Source organism: Terrapene carolina, unplaced genomic scaffold (genome assembly GCF_002925995.2).
Source record: "Terrapene carolina triunguis isolate 2854851 unplaced genomic scaffold, T_m_triunguis-2.0 Scaffold88, whole genome shotgun sequence".
Taxonomy (NCBI): domain Eukaryota; kingdom Metazoa; phylum Chordata; order Testudines; family Emydidae; genus Terrapene; species Terrapene triunguis.
The window spans coordinates 6,803,992-6,821,040 of NW_020664439.1; the positions used below are offsets into that span (position 1 = coordinate 6,803,992).

Genomic DNA, 17,049 nt, shown 5'->3' on the forward strand with positions numbered 1-17,049 from the left:
CAAAGACATGAAGCCTAGATATGTCCAATCTTCATCTGAAGAAGCAGAGAAATTTTGCTCAAGAAATTTGCAAACCTGAAAGGTCTACCTGCTCCTACAGAACTGTCTACATTCCCCTTGTGACTTTTTGGAGGTGAGCAGGGAATCTGTTCTTTTCCCACCATTTCAACAACTGCCTTAACCAGAGGCTTTCTTCCACAGTAGATAGGTGCAGCCATTAGCTGCTTGGCTTGAGAGTCGGCCTTCCATGACTTGAGCCTAAGCAGAAAATCCAGCTGCAAACTGGAAAAGACAGAGGCTTCAGAAACAAAGGGCACAAAGAGTGATATTTTCTGCAAAATGGATGTGGACCTTCTGTGCAAGTTTATCTATACATGAGAAATTGGCTCTTGTGAGGCATATTGCTGATGTGAAAGCAGTAAGTTACAGTGCTTTCATATATTTTGACATTAAGAAATGCATTCTTGCATCCCCTAGGTTTTTGGCTAGAAATGTCCCACAGAAGGGACTATCACATCTTTCATTAGAAAGGTAAGAACAGCACCTCTCAACCCCAACCCCTGGTTAGTAAAAGAGAGAGACCACTTGATTAGCTTCCAAGCACTGACTAGAACCTCTGGGTTTCCCTACTAACTGAGCAATATCACACAGCCTCTAGGTCTGCTTGAAGTGTTGAATATAAAGGGATACAAAGTCCCTTTTCTGAACCTGAAGAGAAATACTATCTAACCATTCAACTGCTTTCCTTTGTTTTCTTACCCACTTTCCTTTCAGTTGCTCTTGCTCAGGTTGAAGATCCAGGCTGCTGATCTATTTTTAAATCATGAACTCCAAATATTAATGAGGCTATGGATGGATGCTATGGATATCATCCCCTGAACAGTCATGCTTAAATTCAGAAAGTGCTCCTTTCTTAAAATCCAAAGTATACCTGCTGGAGAATGAGGAATTTGCTTTCCTATTGGTTTTGAGAGGAAATTTCAAAGGAATCTAAGGAAGTTTATACATTCCAAGGCTAGAACAGATCATTGTGATCATCTAGCCTCCTGTATAAAATGCCATAGAACTTACCCAGAATAATTCCTAGAGCTGATCTTATAGAAAACCATCCAATCGTAATTTAAAAATTGTCAGTGATGGAGAATCCACCATGACCATTGGTAACATGTCCCAGTGGTTAATTACACTCACTGTTAAAAATGAACACTCCATTTCTAGACAACATTTGTCTAGCTTCAACTTACAGACACTGAATCATGTTAAATGTTTCTCTGCCAGAATGAGTGAAGAACCCATTTTAAAATATTTGTTCCCCATGTCGGTACTTATAGACTGTAATGAAGTCACCCCTTAACCTTCTCTTTGTTAACCTAAATAAATTGAGCTCCCTGAGCCTCTCAGGCATGTTTTCTAATCTTTTAATAATTTTCATGGCTCTTCTCTGAACCCTCTCCAATCGATCAACATCCTTGATAGGACCCCAACTCCATTGAAAGGCAATAAATTAATAAATAAAGCCTAATTACTTAATTTTATAGAATTTGAGGAATTTTCATAACTCTTGGATTATGGACTTGAACTATAAGACCATTTGCTCTTTCCTTTTTGTAACACTGGGAACTTGTCAAATTCCTCAGCTTCTGCTAAAGTTGAGGAAGATGAACCTGAGGATAAAGGGACGGCATCAATCCTCCTCTTCTTATATTGGATTTATTTCCTTTATTATGTTTAGAGGAGAATCTGATCTGAATCACTAAAACAGAGTCACTTTTTGTTCACCTGAACCAAATGTTCATACAAATCACTGAGGATATTGCTGTTTTTCTGAGGCTCAGGGATAGGAGGCTGGAGATTTCCATCTGTCTGTGGCACACCAATTCCATCTTGATGAGGAACTAAGCAAATACAAACAGATTCTCTGCTTATGGATTGCACACGGGTTGCTCGGGGGGAGGCATTACAGAGTGGGCAGCTGGTCCCATGTCAGCTAGGAGATTTATTAAGAGGTGGGGGAAGCAGAGGAAGAGAAAGGAAAATATTGCCACTGGCAGGAGTCCTGCCTGTTTCTACAACAAACCTGGTGAGGTTCACAGTTCTAGTGGAAGGCTGGAACGCTAGCTGAGAAGAGTAATGGAGGGAGCATCACTGATCCTAGGAGCTGCAGGCTGCTGAAGGACAGTTATTCTGAAGCAGCAGGGAAGCAGGTGCAGTAGCAGCAATCTGAAGCAGACTGCTGAGGCCTCTGGAATAATTGCTGCCTTACCTGAGCTGTTTTCCCACCTGAGTGGGGAAGTTGGGGGATGGGAGGACCTCAGATTCATCCTCCCATTGATCAGGATCTAGTCTAATCTCTGGCTGCTATGGAGATAGGGGCACAAAGAAGGAATTTGCTGGAGGAATGAAGAGACCTCAGGAGACATCCTGCCTGCCAGCTAGATCTATCTTGATCTTTTATAGCTGCTTTCCTCTGCAGAGCTCAGAGCACTTCACCAAAGAAGTATCATTATCCCCATTTTACAGTGGGGAAAACTGAAGACAGAGCAACTTGCTCACAGTCATCCAGGAGGACAGCAGCAGAGCTGGGAATAGAAGCCAGCTCTAGTGAGGCACAGTTCAGAGCTTTATCAACTATGACACAAGTCTGGGCCAGAATCCGTGCCTTAAACCACTAGGAAGAAGCCAAGTGTGTATCTAGTGTACACGTGAATTTTACATACTTTAGGAAAAGGTGACATACTATACAACAAAGCACCAGCCGGGAGCTTTGGCTAGCCAACTGCAATTGCAGAGATTTTCTGCAGAAAACTATGAGACCATGTAAGTAAACAGAAAGGAAAGATTTATAAAATTCACCTAAAACTTCTGCATAATTTCTAAGCATTAATTGAATCAGGCTTCAGCACCAGCCACAACTCCTCATATACATCCCTGGTACAATGCTATTGATTTCTTTTGCACTACATCATTGATGAATTTGGACGCATGGGATCATAGAAGATTAAGGTTGGAAGAGACCTCAGGAGGTCATCTAAGTCCAACCCCCTGCTCAAAGCAGGACCAACCCCAACTAGTATCAAATATCAGAGTTAAGAGTAAACTTGAATATAAATTACGATCCAGAACAGATAATTTCAGTCACTCATTCTGATGTGGCAAAGGTTTCCAGGGCCAATGAAATTAGTACATTTTGCATCTGGCACATGCCAGAGTTATAAGTGACTGGCAGAATGCTGCTGTGAGCAAAATGTGTTTCAGTACCGTGCCTTTAGCGGTGGGAATTACACAGTTCTCATTAAGATGAGAGAAATAAAGAGCTGAGCAGTAATAAAAGGAGCAAACAGGAAAATAAAGCAGTGCATGACCCATTTTATAATTTAAAAAAGGTACATTTAATGGATATTCTCAGACAGCTCCTGCTCCTGCTTAACTCAATGGAAGCTTTGTCACAGATTTCACTTGAAGCTGTTCCAGCCCAATGTGTATACTGTAGCAGCAAGCAGTTATTGATAGGAATCTATGTATTTCTTATAGCTATTCAGAAAGAGAATCAATTTTCATGTGAATGCATAAAGTAAATTGTTAACTCATGCCTGATCTTGCTATTGGATACTCAGTGTATATCCATGGTAATAGACTAATTTACCAATTTAAAGGTGCAAGATCAGGCTCAGAAGGGTAAAGAAGTTGTAAATAGGACAAATACCAGTCCATGAGAATGGGCTGTGCAACCTGTGTGTGTTACAAGTAATAGAGAAATAAGAGTGAGCACGACAAGGAAGATATTTAGATACTCCTTCACAACGTGCAGCAAGACAGCCATTTGGGAGGTAACAAATTACTGGAGTAAATATCCCTCCAAAGGTACTTTTCATAAATAGTATATAGATTTAGATCCCATTTCTTCCATCGTTACTCACACTGTGCGGTACTTTTTTCTGGGAATCACCCCAGTGAAATCAATGGGACTATTTACATAATAACATGCTAGTCAACATGATTAAAGGAGACAAAAGTGAGTCTTTAGAGAGGAAGGATGTTCTTGTGGTTAAGGGACTGAACTGGAAATCAGGAGATCTGGCTTCTGTTTCTGACTGTGCCACCACCTCATTATGTGAAAGTAGGCATGTTGCTTACCTTTTGTCTCAGTTTCCCCACCTGTAAATTTGGAAGGATACCCCTTGTGAGACTAAAGATATTAGTGTTCAGGTGACATTCAGATACTATGATGCTTAGCTCCACAGAAAAGCTTATAAATATGGGAATGTAAAACACAGCATGTATGTAAATGGAATTTAAAAAAAATTCCTAGTCTCACAATATATCACTTACTAGAAGCCCCAGATGTGGAGGGTTTGGGTACCTTGTGGGGTCTAAGTATCAGATTTGAAATATCTTGATGCCCTGGAATCATAGGCTCTTCATTCAAATTTTTAGGAGCACAAAGTGAGTGGATTCCACTGGTAGCAGGGAAAACATCCCAACCTTCCCTCAGTTTGGAGTAATTTGAATAAGAGGCTCCTGAAAATCCCCAACAGCCCCCTTTAGAATATGACTAGTATAGGTCATTGCAAGTGAGTCTTTCAGATGACATCTTAAAAACAGAAGTGCAGTGAATGGCCCTCTGCAGAGAATGGCCCTTAAGGAGTTCAAGACATTTTTTCGTAAGGTAGTGGTTTGCTCAGATGTCCCTGGCCAAAAATTTCCCTTCTCCACACTATCGTGCAGCATGCAGGCTCCCTTCCTCTAATCTACATGTAACTGAATTTCAATCAGGAAACGACTCGTGTGTGTACTGCATATACTGTATAAGGCCAGATCCTCAGCTGGTGTAAGTCTGCAGAGTTCCATTGAAGTCATTAACAGGAACTACAATTAGTGACTTCAGTGGAGCTACACCCATTTATACTACATGAGGATCTGGCCCATAGTCTGGAAAGTGCTTTAGGATATAAAAAATTAGTTTTATTATTAGTTTAACAGGCACCACCTGTAGAAGGAAAATAGCTCCCCCTAGGCATCCCACACCCTCCCTCAGCCTGATATGCAAAGGTGCAGCTCAGATTTTTAAGTGCTATTCTAGTCTGTTCAGGTTCTTGCACTGCCCTCAGCACTGTTGTATCTGAGCACCTTCCCGTAGTAGGTTAAGCAACATGACTAACCTCTGTCACATGGGTCTTATTCCAGCTCTTATCTTCCCCACAGGGAGTAAATTGTGTGTACAGAGAATTGTTTTGTTTCGGTGGTGGGATCTGGGGGGAAAAGGAGGAGTGTTGACATCACACTTCTATGGGCAGGTAGGGTTCTCCCTTCTACTGGTAGGGAAAGTTTGACAACCCGAATATGGCAGGACTGGGCCCATATGTTACATCGGTTTACAAGCTTCATAAAAAATATGTACTAGTAAAAATGACACAGTTGCCTCTTACTAAGAGGAGAGATTTGAGATGACCTTCCCTGAACGGAACTGTAAAGTCCATCACATCATACCTCTTTTGTGATGCCTACAAGAAATCAGGCAACTACAGCTGGCCAGGGAGACAATATTTATTTTAAAAAGCAAAAACAAACAAAAAACCCATTCAGATGATTCAGAACTATCCAACTGTGCACACAGGGCATGCTCCAAAGCCACTGAAGTCAGAGGGGACTCTTTCCATTGGTTTCAATACATGTTGGATCAGGCCCTCAGCAAGCCTCTATAACTGCATGACCTTCTTACTGTTCCTCTCACCTCACCCCTTTCCCTCCTAGTGTGTGTTATCCTCTGCTGTGTACAGTCTAATTAGATTGTAAACTCTTTGCAGAAGGGACTTTGTCACCCAGTGTGTTCATACAGCACTAATACAATGAGGCCAGCAATTCTGACTGAGGTCTGAAAGTGCTACCACAATATGAACGTCAAATAATAAAAGAAAGAGCTGGTCACTGTAAAAATAATTTGTGGTTTCCTGCTAGGGGGAAGAAAACCCCACAGCCATAAAGGTAACCAAATGAAGAACTGATGTACTGAAAAACAGTTTAATATGTAATTAAGAGGACACAAGATAGAAGGCATTATAGACTGACAACAGATATTGTTAAGCAGTTCAGAGTTAGACTTCTGCTGGAGTTGGGAACACTTAATGCACAGAGAAGATCAATATTGCCCTTTGTGCACTTCTTCCCTCCCCCTACTTAATTAAAGAGAAACCTCCATGTCAGCCAAAGTTTAAAAGCACATTCACTTTTAAACATCGGTAGCTATTCTCTTCTGTATGTCACTTATTTCTGAGACAGTTTGCTAGTCAATAGGAACATTCTGTGTGAAACTAGCACACTATGAAGACTACCTCTCCTCTGAAAAATCACAACAGATTGCTACTTGACATTAAGCTGAGAAATCTAACTTCACCATGCACAGGCACAGCAACAGGCCATCTCTTCCTTCGGAACACATTCCCTTTCTCCCCTGTTTTGCCTATGATAGTACGAGTTTCGCGAGGGAATGGAAAACTCACAGGCAAGCTTTCCATTAAGTTTGGAAAGTTTCTTTCAGAAAACAGCTTTTTGATTTCTACCCACAGAGACAGTCATCCACCAGCTTGTAAACTTTCTGAAATACTTAGGGGTTAGATAGTCTCATGCATGGCTGAGATGTAAGACACCTCATCCCTTACCATTCTGAGCCCTCCCAGGTTGTAAGATGTCTGGCCACAGCATGAAGAACAGGTGCTACTTGGCTGATACTTCCCCTTGCAGACAACTGGATTGAGAGGGGAGCAGGGGAGTGAGGAGCCCTGACTCTGTGCTCACCAGCCAAAGAGTAGCTTCCTATCACACAGGGGGAAGAAGCTGCTCCACAAAATGGGGTGAAGCAACTTATTCTCCTCCCTAGAGCATGCAGGGAGTAAGGGAAGAATTAGAGTGTTTCGGATCACAATTCATTCATTGGTCTGCTACTGGGGTGGTGCAGATGTGAGCCACCCTTTATATGGGGCAGACTGGAAAGTCACAATATAGCACTAGGGAAACAGAGGTATAAGAAATGCTTCTTTTGCAAAGCTAGCCTGGCATATTTTAGGAAGCAAGAAAACAGGTTATGTCCAGACAAGTCTCATCACACATTTTATCAGCTTTTATACGTATCCCTCAGGCCCTTTTGTTACACCTTCCTGCTCCTGGTATCTACTATTTTATTAGCACAAGAGACTACTAAAATAGTTCAGGTTTTCAAAACACTGCTCCTATGAATCTCTGTGTGTCAAGAACTTTTATCCACAGATCTCAAAGTGCATTACAAAGGAGAAGGAAATGATCATCTGCATTGATTCCACAATGGGTTACAACACAGGAGTTGCAATAACAGAACAGTCCATCTAGTCTAGCATTCTCTCTATGAGAGTAGCCAGCCCCAGAGGCCTGATCCAAACCCTAGTTAAGATTATGGGAGTCTTTCCACTTCAATGGGCTTTGGATCAGACTCCAAATGATTTAGAGAAAGGGATTAAAAAAAAAAGACAACCTAAATGGACATTTACACAATTGCATGTCTATAGTCTTAATCACTTCCTAACCACAGTTGACTTATGACCTGAAATATAAGGGTTGATAGTCCTTTTGTATTATATTCTTAAGACATAGGCATACTATAGACATGGATATGATAAGTGTATAGATAGATAGATGATAATTCATATAAGGGTTTAATAATTGAACACTACAAAACTCTTTGCCTCTGCAATATCCGGTGATGATGAGTTCCACAGGTTAATTATGGACTGTGTAAAAAAAAAAAAAAGTATCTTTTAATAGGTTTGTTCTTGAATTGTGTGCAAAGCTAAACAGACCAATCTTTTCCATACCATTCATTAATTTACGTGTGATAAATATTACAGATACAATATTAGCTATGTAAAAGCTAGGTTCAGTTTATTATTCTATATCTCCATGTTGCCTCTTATTCACCTCTTTAAACAGAACAGTCCTAACCTTTTCCCTAATTCATCTTTCCTCTGAATTAGAAAATTACGGTACATCTGTTTAGAGAAAGCAAAGAAAAAAATCAAACTATAATTTATACTTTATAAGAGCTCCCTATTGACTCAATTATTAATCCATTTTCTATGTAAGGGATTATGGAAAATGTTGCAGTCTTAAGTCTTTCCCAGACATCACAACATTTTTTTTAAGTTAAAAAACATGGTAACGAATAGAAAATTCTCAGATCTTGTTTTCACACATTTCAGTGAAATCAGACGTATGGAGACAATCAATGAAGTATATTACCACACTTTTTTTCCCCCCCGAAGTACTAGCAAAAGCACAGCTGCTACTTCTAATTATAAAAAAAAAAGTTTCCTTTGATTTTAATGTGTGCCAAATGTATCCAATTTTGTCCTACCTGTGATCTAGTTAAAAACTGGTGCTATAAAATGTTCCACTTTGCATTAGTGTAGCCACAAAACTGTATGGGTCAAATTCTCCAATGAAGTTAGGTCAGGAGATAATTGGGCCCTATAAAGCTAAACTGCTCCTAGCCATGCAGCATAGTGCAATGTATGTCCTCTTCTGTGGCAGGGACCCAAGAGACTTTGGAAGTCTTTTCAGATCCAGAGAGCAACAGTGATTTACTGAGTTCTGAGATTTGTTGCAACAACAACTTCTTGGAAAGTAAACATAGCAGTGTAAAATGGAACTGGAAAGAGCAGAACACTAAGACTTCTCAAGGATAAAGAGTATCTAGTATCGTTAGCTATGAGGGAATTTTGAAAACATTTCTCTGTTTTGTTCCCTGTCTTCAATCTTTCTCAGACATCCAAAAAAGTCGATGTTTTTGTTTTTTATTTAAAAGCCACATGGACCACAACAGTCAGACACTCTCAGATGCTTTTCTGAAGGGAATTTTCTAAGGGAACTGGGTAAAGAGATCTTCACAGTGAAAATGAGTCATGAACATTCAGGAAATTTTGTAGCAAAAACGTATGTATATTTAAGTTTTAGTTGGCATTGTTTCCCCCATTTGGCCTGTGATCTCTGCCCTTTCCTCCACTGAGAAAAATGCATGGGACTGGCATTATCTGCCCAACTTTGCCCCTAACCTGTGCAAGGGTGTCTAAGAGGAAAGTTCAACCAGTTCTTAAAGGGGGACACTATCCCCGAATGCGTTCATGTCTCTGAACTATTTGCAGGAAAGTTCATCTGCTGTTGTCCGCATCTATTTAAACTCCATTGCATCCTCCCACCCTCCTTCTCTTTAGCTTGGGGTCTTTAGGTCTCCCCCTTGTCTTGATGTTGGCCTGGGTGCTGGTTAGCCTCTGTCCAGATTTCCAAAGAAGTTTCTTTTAGGTTTTAAAGTGTGTCCAGGCGGGAAAACTTCAGAGTCCCTGCTCCCAAAGGAGCCTGGTGCAAACGCGGGGTGTCTGGGGAGGGGGAAAGGGTTAAGGGGACAGTACTGACCGGCAGTGGGCACATCGGGAACCAGCTTGAGGGGGCCGATCTGCCGGATCTGAAACGCCGTCCGCACTTCGTGGCAGCTGGGAGACTTGACTGCAGAGACCCCGCCGCACAGCCCAGTAGCTGCCGCCGCCGCAGCTAGCAGCAAGAACCCGAAACGCTGCCGGCTCAAGACCCCAGGGCTCCTGTCACCGGCCATTTCCACATTCCCCCCGGGGGCAGAGCCAAGCCAGGGACCGCAGCACGCCCCCCGCTAATCAGTGCCCAGGAGCGGGACCGGCCCCTGGGCGAAGTTGCGAGCTGCAGGAGACTGGGGGGGGGGGGTGCGGGGGGGCAGGTCTTAATCCGCTCGGCACCGAGAGCTGCAGCCTCCGAACGCCGGCACCAGCTGAGCAGCCTCGCAGGTCGGATCCCCGCAGCCAGCTGAGCTCGCGTTCCTGCCGGGCTGCCTTCAGGGAGGGCCCTGGGCGCTCTTGCTGTTGCCGCCTAGCCCCGCTCGCTAGGCAGGGTCTGGGAGGGGAGCAGCCGATCTGCTCATTGGCTTGTGCTATAATTAGACTAAAAAAAAAAACTGGAGGGAGTCTCCTTTAAAGCCGCACTGTCTGCAGCTAGTGGGCAAGCTCGCCGCCAGCCCAGCCCGCTCGCTGTGTTAGCCACCGCGGGGAGCCCTCGCTAAGCGTGCATAATGGGCCGCTGGGCGACTCGAGACTGAGCGACACGCCCTGCCCTGCAGTTGGCTCAGGTCTATCAGAAAGCCAGGGTACCCAAACGCGGGCCACGGGGAGAGAAAGCACTAGAGAGGAACTCCTGCCCCACTGAAATCCAAGGGAGATCTGCTGGGCTTCAGTGCGGCTAGGATCCCACTCCCGGGGCTTTCCTGCCTGGGCAGAATCTGTGCGAAACAGACGCCACCAAACCCAACAGCAGGAGAAAGGAAACGCACTCGGGCCAGGCTTGTAAAGCCCTCTGTACACTGGGTAGAGTTTCAGATACCACAGGATTAAGGAGCGCTTTGGCAAGGCAGCCTGGACCTGTGTAAGGCATGGGACTTTGAGTAAGGAGAGGGAACCCACGTGTCCTGGCGCTGCCACTGACTTCCTGGGTGGCCCTCAGTCAGCCACTTCAGCGCTTTCTGCCTCAGCTTCCAGAATTACCATAGTCGACTTGAAACGTAAAATCTGTGCCAAGCACTCTGACATCCTCAGCTGGAAGGAACTCTGAAAAAAACCCCAAAATATTTAGCATTGTTTATGTATGAGTTTTGCTGGATCCCATGCAAAATGAATGGCACTCAAATACAAGGACAGGGTCATATAACCATCTAGATAGCTCCACTTAAAACCAGGTCAAAGTCTGACTCCTACTGAGTTCCACTGTAATTTAGAGTTCAGGGGGGACACAAATCTCTACCTGAACAAAAAAAGGGAGGGGGCGGGGGGAGGCTTTCTGGTCTTCAGAGTCACTGGAACTTTTAAAAAAGTTTTGCAAAGTGATACATGGAATAACATCTGACAGTCCCTGTGGTTTATAAAACCCCAGCTACACAGGTATCAGGGACCTTTGAGTAGGATCAATTTACAGCAGGGTTTCCAGAGGGGGGAATCCATACTAAAAGGGACAAGTTACCCAGGGGAAAGTAATGCCTGGTTCCCAAGGAAAATAGATGTAAAGATGAGGGAGGAAATCATGTTTAATGACATCACTAGATTTAACAACAACAACAAAAACCTAAGCACAGTGTGCTGGAAAAATCCAGCAGGTTTGCTTGTTTTATATTCCAAAAATCCATATGGAGGACATTGAATTCCAAAGGAGAGCCTCAGGAAACAGTTTATAATAATGACCAATAGACACTATTGTAAACAGGAGTACCTTTAATTGCACACCCAGGAAATCCATACATTTCTCTCTACTGCTAATAGTTCTTGCAATAACTCAGTAGCAATTAAATTCTGTTGCAATTATATAGTTTGTCAAGCAAAACAACATTGAGAATACATTGCAAACTCACTTGGTGCTTTAGATGATTCCTGAAGGCATTAAAAACACATAAGCCAATAAATCTGCTTGCAAATGTATCAAGTGTCAGGAAGGGCTCTGCCTGCTAAAGGTACATATCCATTTATAAATTCTTTATACCAGAGTTTACATGCTGACAGTGTTACCAAAATAAGCAATTTTTCTCTTTGGGGTCCTGATCCCATATTACCTACATAGGCAGAAAACTTCCATTCCCTGTGGGAATTTTGCCAGTGTATCAAATATAGGATTGGTCCTACTGGAGTGAATCCAGAGTAACTATTGACTTCAGTGGAATTAGATCATTGTAAATATGGAGTAATTGAGATCAGAATCTGGCCCTCTGTGTTTAGAAACTTGCTATTCACCAGACACGCTGAGAAAGATTCTGTGTGTTTCTGAAGAGCTGCACTACCAAAGATGCAACCCAGGTGCAGTGAGAAGGTGGCTACTGTGTGAAAGAGACCCTAGCATAAGTCAGAGAAGCCCTAGCCAAGCATTATAGCTACTCCCCTTCTCACCACCTAGTCTGGGTCTTGTAAGGTGTAAGGCATAGACCCTGTGTTACCCCTTTGCTGCTCCTGGGCTGGGGGACTTTCCCCCAGCCCCTTGTGGCCCCTATGCCCCACTGGAAAGTATTGGGGCTGTACATTTCCATACATGACTTCTCTGTACCTGGGACCCTAGTGTGCGGTAGCAAGTTCCACTGCCATTGAGGTTTTCTGCAGGCTTTGCTCAGGTTGCAAGAGTTGCCCCATAGTGTTCTGCACCCATGAAAATATGTTGGTATTCCCAAAGCATTAAAAAAAAAAAAGTCAGTAAATTGAGCTAATTTGCATGACCATGCATGCAGAGCATGTTATAAACTAGAAGAGCTAGCTTTGTTTGAGGCCATTATATTTGATTTTTTTAAAATTACTTGTAACTCTCAATAAGCTTTTAATGCTCTGAAGGAACAATAGAGGAGCCCACCTGTAGCTAATTTAACCTTTATAAATTCCCATAGGTGGTAATGAAAGACTGAGCAGCTTAATACTGTAGATCAGTTGTCTTTGTTATATTTCAAAGGTGAGGAGTGCAGATCCTCTGAGTTTTTTGCTTTATCAACTTTTTCCATCAAGTCAGTTATAGATTAATTCTTACCACTTTTGTAAAGTAAAATCCAATTTGATTTAAAACACTTATCATGCAAACTAAAATCAAGTAAGAGAAAGAATGGCTCAACCACTTAAATGACCCCAGCCATATTACAAAAGCATGGGTTACCCCTCAGTTCTGAGTTCCAATTATTATTTATTTGAATTGTAGTAGCTCTAAGAGGCCCCAGTTGGGGATCGGGACCTCATATTACGAAAAGAATTTGCAATCTAAGGCCCCAGGGCTGTAAATACATATGCACATGCTTAATTTTAACATGGGAGTAGTTCCATTGCCTTCAATGTAATTGCTCTCATGCTTAAATGCTTGCAGGATCGGGGCCTAGATATAAGATGAGAGACAACAGGTGCATACAAAAAACAGCAGAGCAGGAAGTAACAGTGAAATAATTATTAGCATAATAACCTGAGGTCACAGAATCCCATCCACATGGTTATCATCAAGTGTGTGGGTTTATGAACCCAAGGAAAAAGCAATGAGTTAACCACAGTTACATTTTGTTTAACTTTGGGACTGATCCCTAGAAACCTTATTCAGGCAATGTTCACATTGATTTCAATGGGAGTTCTTCCAGAAAAATAAGATGACAGAATGATGGATCTGTCCAATAATTTACTTGACAAATAACAGCATTATTTGCCATATACATACTCTATGAATAGTGTCTGATCATTTCTATTTAAGGCCCTGAGGCATCTAATTCCATGGAATTTTTGCCATTGTCTTCAAAGGGGGTCAGTGACAGAAATGACTAACCCTTTTCTAATGTGGCTGTTAATCAAAATGCCATATATTCATATGCTGAGACTGTTTTATGGTCTTTTTCTGGGTGTGTCAAATAGCTTGGTCTAGATATATATTTTCTAAACATGTTCTCATTTTGTTATAATAAAGCCATCCCATCATAACATTACTATTAAACCACAAAAAATACTGTTAAGAGCCTGAATTACACACATAAAGACAAAGAAAATTCAGAGCTGGAGTTACAACTATATGTCGTCTGGGTTATTACAGTACATAAATTATGAAAAAACATTCAAGTTTCTGACAGCTTTGTAATAACTAAGCAGGAGAAGGTGAATTAAAGATGGTCTATTTGGATATATATATTTAGTTTTACATCTGAATTTCTATTCTTTGCAGATAAAAACAGTCCACCCCACACACATTATATGAATGTAACTTTTTGCCACTGATTTAAATTGTATTTTTAAACAATAAAATAGTTTAAATTGTATGACGATTTTAATAGTAGATGAACATTTCCTAGACAATTTTTAGACCTCGTAGACCATCATTAGGTTAACTGTTTGAAGACATATAACTATGTAATTGACAAATTGAAAACAAATATACAGTGCCATTAGTCTATGTACATACTAGTCAGATGGTGATAATCACCAGCATTAATAAATACTATCATATAATATGCGCTGATATATTTTAATGTTTGCTCTCATTTACACTGATGCAGCGCCATTAAAGTCACTGAATTGATGTCAGTGGAACAGCCAGCATTATATGCTCCATGTGATATTAGTTTGGTTGATAGTCTAACAATAAGTCTCAATGAGTGTTTACAACAATAGTCTATCATATTGCTGCTTAAATACTGAAGTGATTGATGCCTTACAAATCATAGGTTTGACTCTGCAAATTGCTAATCTTTCCTGTGAGATGCTGAGGAACCTCAGTTCTCACTGACTCTGAGGGTGGACTGAGGGTGCTCAACACTTCAGGATAGAGCCCAAATAACTTAGGTTCTGATCCAGCAAAGCATTTAAGCACGTGCTTACCTTTGAGCACAGGAGTAGTGACACTGCCTCACCGGGAGTATTCAGGTGCTTAAAGCTAGGTGCTTTTCTGGATTAGAGCCAGATAATATAAACAGATATTTAACCAAGCAATTTACATGACATTCTGTCACTCTGCAGCCTTTTACTTGGAACCATCACAATCCACCTTGTCAATGGGTATTCTTGTTTTTTGTGTAATGCATATTTACTAAGTTAACCACAAAGCATTACAGCATAGAGTATCAGATCAACCCTTAGTACAAAGAACAGCAATATGAATATATGAAAACAGTCCACTCTGGCCCTGATCCTAAATTGCCTGAGCATCTAATATGACTAGTGATCTCATTGGGAACTTTGAATATGCAAGGCAGGATCAGGATCAGGTTCTGCATGTCCATGGACTCAGTGATACTCCTATTGAATATACTGGGAGTTTTGTCAAGGATTTCAATGAAAGCAGGATCAGTTCCCATACATTAAAAACATTAAAAGTAGGCCTCAATTCTGAGACAGGATCCAACTGTGGTAGACCCCTGAATCTTCAGTGGGATGGATTCTGAGTGGGCACGGGAGTCTGTCCATGCTCTTTAGTTGGGGGATCAGGCCCTCACTGTGCATGTCCATTAGCCTGTCCATAAAATTTAATAACCTAACCATTATAAACTTATTTTATTTTTAGAGGCCCCCAGTTCAACAAGATGAGCATCGGAGTGGTCCCACTGACTTCAGTGAGATTATTCACACACTAAAAGTAAAACACCTGCAGAAGTAAAAGACGGTTACTCACCGTTGTAACTGTTGTTCTTCGAGATGTGTTGCTCATATCCATTCCAGTTAGGTGTGTGCGCGCCGCGTGCACGATCGTCGGAAGATTTTTACCCTAGCAACACCCGGTGGGTCGGCTGTGGAGCCCCCTGGAGTGGCGCCATTATGGCGCTGGATATATACCCCAGCCGACCCAGCGCCCCCTCAGTTCCTTCTTGCCGGCTACTCCGACAGTGGGGAAGGGGGGTGGGTTTGGAATGGATATGAGCAACACATCTCGAAGAACAACAGTTACAACGGTGAGTAACCGTCTTTTCTTCTTCGAGTGCTTGCTCATATCCATTCCAGTTAGGTGACTCCCAAGCCCCACCTAGGTGGCGGGGTCGGAGTGAGACATTGCTGTGTGCAGAATCGCTGACCCGAAAGCAGCATGGTCTCTGGATTGTTGCACCAGCGCATAGTGAGTAGCAAATGTGTGGACCGATGACCACACTGCAGCTCTACAAATGTCCTGGATCGGAACTTGGGCCAGGAAGGCAGTCGAGGAGGCCTGAGCCCTCGTGGAATGAGCGGTGAGGCGTGGCGTCGGTACACCGGCCAGGTCGTAGCAAGCACGAATACAGGACGTGATCCAAGTGGACAGGCACTGTGAAGAGACCGGTGAGCCTTTCATCCGGTCGGCCACCGCAACGAAGAGTTGCGTCGTCTTCCTAAATGGCTTTGTACGGTCAATATAGAAAGCCAGGGCCCTGCGTACGTCCAAAGAGTGTAAACGCTGGTCTTGACGAGTAGCGTGCGGTTTCGGATGGAAGACCGGGAGGAATATATCCTGGTTCACGTGGAAAGGTGACACCACCTTTGGCAGAAAGGCAGGATGGGGGCGAAGCTGCACCTTGTCCTTATGGAACACCGTGTATGGGGGCTCGGATGTCAGCGCCCTGAGTTCCGAGACGCGCCGTGCTGAGGTGATGGCTACCAGGAAGGCTGTCTTCCAAGATAAGTACAGGAGCGAGCAGGTAGCCAATGGTTCAAACGGAGGCCCTGTGAGCCTGGAGAGGACGAGGTTGAGGTCCCACGTTGGAACCGGCTGTCGTTGCTGTGGGTATAGCCGGTCTAAGCCCTTGAGGAATCTAACGACCATCGGGTTAGAGAAGACCGAGGACGTGAGTTCCCCTGGGTGGAAAGCGGAAATAGCGGCGAGGTGAACCCTAATTGAGGATGTCGCCAAGCCTTGCTGTCTTAGGGACAGGAGGTATTCCAGTATCAAGGGGATAGGAGCCTGCGAGGGAGACGTAGCTCGTTGCTCACACCAGCAGGAGAACCTCTTCCACTTGGCTAAATAAGTGGTCCGCGTAGAGGGCTTTCTACTTCCCAGCAGGACCTGTTGGACGGCCTGCGAGCATTGCCGCTCTGAGCGACTCAACCATGAAGCATCCACGCCGTGAGGTGGAGCGACTGCAGGTCGGGGTGACACAGCCGGCCGTGGTCCTGAGAGATGAGATCCGGACTCAAGGGGAGCGTGATCGGCCTCTGTACTGACAGCTCTAGAAGTGTGGTGTACCAGTGCTGTCTCGGCCAAGCGGGAGCGACTAGAATTACCCGTGCATGGTCCCTGCGGATCTTGAGCAGCACCCTGTGGACCAGCGGGAATGGGGGAAAGGCGTAGAACAGATGGTCTTTCCATGCCATGAGGAAGGCGTCCGACCGAGAGCCCGGGGCTCGCCCGTGTAGGGAGCAGAATGCCTGGCACTTCCTGTTGGCCCGAGATGCGAACAGGTCGATCTGGGGAAACCCCCACCTCTGGAAGACGGAATAGATGATGTCCGGGCGAATCGACCACTCGTGCGTTTGGAAGGACCTGCTGAGACGGTCC

At 43.4% G+C, this 17,049-nt stretch overlaps 1 protein-coding gene across 3 annotated transcripts in view; it reads right to left on the minus strand.

Moving 5' to 3' along the window:
* Nucleotides 1-9,755, minus strand: part of LOC112112348 (glypican-5-like) — a 629,288-nt gene extending 619,533 nt beyond the window's left edge. For 2 of the 3 annotated variants that reach the window (XM_026649925.2, XM_026649924.2), the window contains exon 1: nt 9,436-9,755. In XM_026649925.2, the coding sequence (XP_026505710.1) occupies nt 9,436-9,631 (196 nt within the window). In that variant the 5' untranslated portion in view covers nt 9,632-9,755. Of the gene's footprint in view, nt 1-5,159; nt 5,250-9,435 lie in introns of all 3 variants that reach the window. The other variant, XM_026649926.2, reaches the window with a different exon arrangement.
* Between the last annotated feature and the right edge of the window lie 7,294 nt (nt 9,756-17,049).